General features: G+C 36.3%; 1 protein-coding gene across 2 annotated transcripts in view; it reads left to right on the top strand.

The window, feature by feature from the left end:
- Nucleotides 1-1,932: 1,932 nt before the first annotated feature.
- LOC105557876 overlaps nucleotides 1,933-6,550 on the top strand; it is an 11,428-nt gene continuing 6,810 nt past the window's right edge. Inside the window, exons 1-5 of one of the 2 annotated variants that reach the window (XM_012005257.1) lie at nucleotides 1,933-2,234; nucleotides 2,998-3,114; nucleotides 3,175-3,265; nucleotides 3,392-4,278; nucleotides 4,359-5,021. In XM_012005257.1, coding sequence (XP_011860647.1) covers nucleotides 2,029-2,234; nucleotides 2,998-3,114; nucleotides 3,175-3,265; nucleotides 3,392-3,532 — 555 coding nt within the window. In that variant the 5' untranslated portion in view covers nucleotides 1,933-2,028 and the 3' untranslated portion in view covers nucleotides 3,533-4,278; nucleotides 4,359-5,021. Of the gene's footprint in view, nucleotides 2,235-2,997; nucleotides 3,115-3,174; nucleotides 3,266-3,391; nucleotides 4,279-4,358; nucleotides 5,022-6,550 lie in introns of those variants that run through there. The other variant, XM_012005256.1, reaches the window with a different exon arrangement.

A 6,550-nucleotide genomic window follows, 5' to 3' on the forward strand; every position in this document is an offset into this window, starting at 1 on the left:
GCCCCGCTCGAGGCGGTGTGCGGCGAGGAATAGAATGGCGGTGCGGGGCGAGGAGTAGGGAGGCGAGGCGCGCCGCTGCCCGTCCGCCGCTTACGCGACCGCTCGCACGTCTCCCCGCGCGGGGCCGCTAGGCCGACGCATCTCGCCGCGCGCTTACATTCGCCAGTAGGTTGGGCTAATACGGTGATTTTTAAAATTTCGTATCTCGATAACTATTCGTCCAAGCGCAAAATAGTACAATACTTTTCTGTTTGTCTTAGTCCCCTCTACCTTCCCATGACCGGACATCAAAGTCTTGCGGAGCACCCTGTATATTGCTTAGTTATTGCGTATCAGTTTAAACAGGTTTCATTGCTTATAAAAATTTTGAAACAATGATAGGCAAAGGCGTACCTATTATCGTATCGTATCATAAAATTAATGAACAAGAAACATATGATACATAAATGCCATACAAGTCTGTATCCGCTTATGTATATTTTTCTCTTTTATTTGATATATCATTATGATTAATCATACTTGATGTTTAAAATTTGAAGAACTATCTCTACTTGCAGCTGACACCATTAGTTACGCTAAAATGCACTTCGGATGTTATTACCAAGGTGTTATCTTCTGTATCTTTCTTTGTACTATATATAATACAGTATTACGCATTCTGTGTTAACATTGAAGTTGTAAGTTGATCATATTTAGTGTATCCACTATATAGGATTAATCTGTTTGTCAAGTAATGTTTTTAAATGTATACAACAATATTATATAAAGTTAATAAAATGACAGATGAAAAAGTTACTGATGGAGCTTCAACATATACTTAACAACTTAAAGGATAAAAATGAAATTGCTATTGTAAAAAAATATAGTTGTATTGCGAAACGTTACACAATTACGCTTACAGGTAGGACAATGTGTATTGATTTTTGCATGTATAATAATCCTATTTTCAATTAAAAATCTAGTAATATGCTGTGAAGATAAATTATTTTTTTGCATTATTATTTGATTACAACTTTTACATTATTAAACAGGGTGTTATGCAATACCCGCTTTAACTCTTATTTACGAATATAGCGGATTAGACTGAGTCGAAAAGTCATGTTCCATTTTGTAATTTTCGCAATAAGTAACGAGTTATTATTATTAAAAATCGCTGTCTTAGCCCGGCCTACCGCCCGATCGGCATTGCTAGGTGCGCGGGGAATTATTTATGACTGACAGCAAAGACTACGTATAATAAACAACTCCTCGCACGCCTAGCAACACCGATTGCGGGACGGTTGCATCTCTCAGCGCGCTTTAATTGGGTAGCAGGCCGGGCTACGATAATGTTGGAAAGTGTTCACGACATCTATTTATCAAGGACAACACTGATGAGACATAGCGACATCTAACTCTACCACGACAGTCCTTAGGTTGGCCCTACCGAGAAACCTCCCTCTCCTAGGTCTAGTTAGTGGATCCCTGTCGTCTCGTATCTACGTAGCAAGCTAGACGTTACATGTTCTTATACTCGCTCAAGTAACTCTGTATCTTATCAAATATACGCTGTTTGTACGAGCCTGTTTCTATTATTAAAAGATAGCGATTTTTAATAATTAATAACTCATTAACTATTGCGATAGTTGCAAAATGGTGGAGGACTTTCCGACACGGTCTAGTCCGCTTTATCCGTAAATAAGAGATGAGGCGGGTATTACATAACACCCTGTAACTAGCTACAACTTTTATATCTATATTTATATATAATATATTACATGGATATATTAAAATATTAATCATGAAAATGTACTTGCGATAAATACATATGTTCATAAATCAAATAAAATAGGAAAATAGTTTTCAACTTTAAAATAAAATTTGCGTTCAAGTCTATTAAAAATATTTTTCCTTAATATCCATACGTGCACATAAAATAATTACATAATATTATACATTTATGAATTTAAATGCCATTTTTTATGTTTTGTAGTACTTGCAGTTTGTGCATATTTTGCTAGTATTATAATTCAATTTTGGTCAAAACTAATGAATGCTATTGTACCCATCAATATATCTCAACCGTATCTTTCTCCTATTATGATAGAATATTTCGTCGACCAAGAAAAATATTTCTACTTGATTATATTGCACATATACGCAACAATTTTTATAGGTATGATTATAACAGTAGGAACAGGTACAATATACATTACTTGCATTCAACATACCTGTGGAATGTTTAGAATTGCTAGGTAGGTGTTACAATGTGGATAAGAATGAACTATAAAAGTCCAATAAATAACTAGTGGAACTAGTGTACAAAACATATTATTTTTATATAATATGATTTAATATATAAAAGTTGTATGTAAAGCTTTGTTTTTAGCTGAAAATGGTGTCATTTAATAAATTGTTATACAGGGTGCTCTGCAACTTTTTGACAGCCGTTCATGGGCAGGTAGAGAGGACCAAGGCAATAAGAAAAGTCCTCTATCATTTTATACTTGGAGGTATAGTTATCGAGATATTGATGTTCAAAAATCGTCATATCAGCCCAACCTACTGGCAAATGTAAGCGCGCAGTGAGATGCGTCCGTCCGTCCATTGGCCGTCGCGAGCGGCGGTGCGCGGCGAGGAGTAGGAAGACTTATGAAAAAAGGTGACCTTGCACTATAGCAAATATGCAAGTTAATATTATGCATATTAACAAGTTGAGTGTGCAAGTGGTCGCGTAAGCGGCGGACGAACGGCGGCGAACCTCCCTACTTCTCGCCGCGCACCGCCTCGGGCGGTAACCAATGGGCGGCGGACGCATTTTACCGCGCGCTTACATTTGCCAGTAGCTCGGGCTGATAGGGCGATTTTTGATCATTAATATCTCGATAACTATCCTCCAAGTGCAAAATGGTAGAGGACTTTTCTATTTGTCTTGGTCCTCTCTACCTTCCCGTGAACGGCAGTCAAAAAGCGAAGCACCCTGTATAATTACAATTGTCATTGTAACAATATTTGTAGCTACCGTATTGAGCATGCAATGAGTTTCAACATTTTACAAAACATTACACTAAAAAAGGAGATCTTGATGACCAACGGTATAATTTATGCGGTAAACATGCATCGACAAGCTATGAAGTATGTATTTACGTTGACAATATTCAAGGGTATGTTTAGTAATATTTTTTATTTTCGAAGATTGACCATGAGCTTGTTGTCAGTAGTGGATGTGATGATAGCTTGTTTAATAGCGGATGGTATTATTTGCATGAGCATCAATTTGTTTTATGTATGTTTTTGATTTTTGTTTTATAAAATAATATATAATATAAGAGTTGTTTCGAAATTATGCATATTAACAATACAATACCAAAAAGTACAGATGTCTAGAAAATTGATTCATTCGATTTTTCAGATTGCATCATCTGGGTATAATGTTATGGAATTGTTTTTTCCGTTTATGTTTGTACTCCTTGTTGTGATATATATGTTTATATCCAACTATGTTGGACAGAATATAATAGATCATAATAATTACATATTTTCTACTGCGTAAGATAAATGAGAATATATATGTATTTTAAGAGTTATTAAATTAAATACAAATTAGTATCACTATACAATAAATCACTGTATGCTAAAGTTGTAGTAACTAATATAAATATAAATATTAATTTTTTGAAAATGTTTATCTGAATTTACGATTCAGTATCAGTATATAGGGTGTTATGTAATGCCCGCCTCACCTCGCATTTGCGGATAGAGCTAGACTAAGGCCACTCTATGTCCTGTACCATTTTTGATTTTCGCAAAAGTTATGAGCTATTAATTATTAAAAATCAGTGTCTTAGCCCGGTCTATCGCCCAATTCAAACGCACGACGAAATACGGCCGTCTCGCGATTGAAGCGCGGGGACTTGTTTATTACGTAGCCGTTGCCGTGTGTCATAAACAAGTCCCCGCGCGCCTAGCAACGCAAATCGCGGCCGCATCTTGTTGCGCATTTGAATTGGGCGGTAGGCTAAGACAGCGATTTTTAATAATTAATAACTTGCTAACCATTGCAAAAATTGCAAAATGATACAGGACTTTCCAACTGAGTCTAATCCGTTCTATCTGTAAATATGAGGTGAGGCGGGTATTACATAACACTCTGTACAATTTTACAGATATAAGGTGCAGTGGTATAGAGCGCCTATACACATACAAAAGATGATATTATTCCTGTTACAAAGAGAAACCAAGGAGTTTACTTTGACTGTTGGTGGATTATTTATTGCGTCTATGGAAGGTTTTGCCATGGTAAGAAGATGTAAAATATCCCAAAAATACCATATTATTGCAGTAATGGATATTATAAAAAAAGATGTCATTAATTACAGCTGATTAAAGCTTCGGTATCTTACTTTACTGTTATATATTCTACACAATGATGAAGCAAGTATAAATTGATCAGTGTTAGTATGGTAAAATTATAATTAACGAAAAAGTAACAGTATTTATGTTTCGAAAATATAAATATTAATTTTTTGAAAATGTGATTTAGATATTTGTAGAAAACTGATGAAGATATAGAAGATATGTAAGATTAAAATTATTCAAATTAAGATATTAGGACATCAGGTTTCCATGATGCATTGATATCATACCTGTATATGTATATTGTTGTTGGACTTTAAATAAAAATAAAGATGTATATATTTACATTTATATAAAGTAGTACCCTTATGTATTATAGAGGTGTATGTGCATAGTAATGTTATACAGAGTGCTCCGCAATTTTTTGACCACCGTTCCCAGGAAGATAGATGGGACGAAGACAAATGGAAAAGTCCTCTACCATTTTGTCCTTGGAGGAATAGTTATCGAGATATTGATGTTCAACAATCGCCGTACTAGCTCGAACTACTGACAAATGTAAGCGCGTGGTAAGACGCGCCCGCCCATCGGCCCCCGCTCGAGGCGGTGTGCGGCGAAGAGTAAGGAGGCGCACCGCAACCCGTTTACCGCTTACACGACCGCTCGCACGCTACATCGCGTCTCCGTACTTTTGACGCGCACCGATCCGAGCGGCAGCCGATGGGCGGGCGCATCTCATCACGCGCTTACATTTGCCAGTAGGTTGGACTAGTACTATTCCTCCAATTGCAAAATGATACAGGACTTTTCTGTTTGGCTTAGTCCCATCTATCTTCCTGGGGTAAAAAAATTGCGGAGCACCCTGTATAACATTACTATGCACATACACCTCTATAATATATAAGGATAATATTTCATATAAATGTAAATATATACATCTTTATAATCCTGTCATGCATGTAACCTGCGCGTGCACATTAAAATTGAATTGTGTCAAGTGCGTAATGTGTTTGTGTATAATTGTGCAATGTGCGCAACGTACGATCGTATTACGTGTGCCTGTTTAAAATATTAAATAAAACGTATGATCAGATTACATCAGATTACACGCAACTTCAATGTAAATAAATGAAAATCTTATTAATTTACTTTGACATTGCATGTACTCTAATGTAATAAATAAGAATTTTATTACTTTGACCTTGCCTGTAATCTAATGTAGTTTCCTTATATTCTATGTATTATCTTAAATAGTGGTGCACAATTATGCTCGTAGACGATTAGTCTGTAGGCAATCGGGAATGTTTGCAAATATATTGGTTGCTAAGATGTTGGCATACAAAGTTGTTAACAATCGAGATTGTAGGTAAACAGGTTCTTCCCTGAGCAACGTTACACGTTACTAACAATGGTTACAATATAGTTACAATAACGTTATTAATGGTTTTTTACTTTTTGGAATGTTATTTTTAATTTATTTATTTTGCATTATTCTTTATATAAATTTAATATTAAAGTATTGGTTTTGTTAATATGTTATATGTATACAGGGTGTTGGATTCGATTTGGACGACTCCAAAGATTATAGTAGATTGGGTCAAACTGAGAAGAAAAGTTATATACCATTTTACAAAATCCGTAATTATTATCGCGTAATTAAGAAAAACGTCTGAGCCAATAAGTGCACGGAGGAGCGGAAGGCCGGACTCGGCAGACATGCAAAATGGTGTGTTTGTTGACATCTCTCAAGAATCGATAGCGAGAGGTGAAGTCACGCATCGATCGATGAGAGACGGGGGCGAGCGGGTGGCGGTGAGCGGGCGAACGGCGCGCAGCGAGAGAACGCGCGACATATGACACCGCGCCGAAAAAGTTTTTCTGATGGTAGGAGAATAATACACCATTTTGCATGTCTGCCGAGTCCGGCCTTCAGTTCCTCCGTGCACTTATTGGCTCAGACGTTTTTCTTAATTACGCGATAATAATTACGAATTTTGTAAAATGGTATATAACTTTTCTTCTCAGCTTGACCCAATCTACTGTAATCTTTGGAGTCGTCCAAATCGAATCCGACACCCTGTATATGTGTGTGTGTGTGTATGTATGTATATAATATCAGTCACTGCGCCATGAGTGTGTAGAAGATTGTAAAGAATAGTGAACATTCAAGTTTGAGACTTGAATAAAATATTTGCAATTATCTTGTGTATGTATA

Source organism: Vollenhovia emeryi, unplaced genomic scaffold (genome assembly GCF_000949405.1).
Source record: "Vollenhovia emeryi isolate VEMERY1.0 unplaced genomic scaffold, V.emery_V1.0 DF939409.1, whole genome shotgun sequence".
Lineage (NCBI taxonomy): Eukaryota > Metazoa > Arthropoda > Insecta > Hymenoptera > Formicidae > Vollenhovia > Vollenhovia emeryi.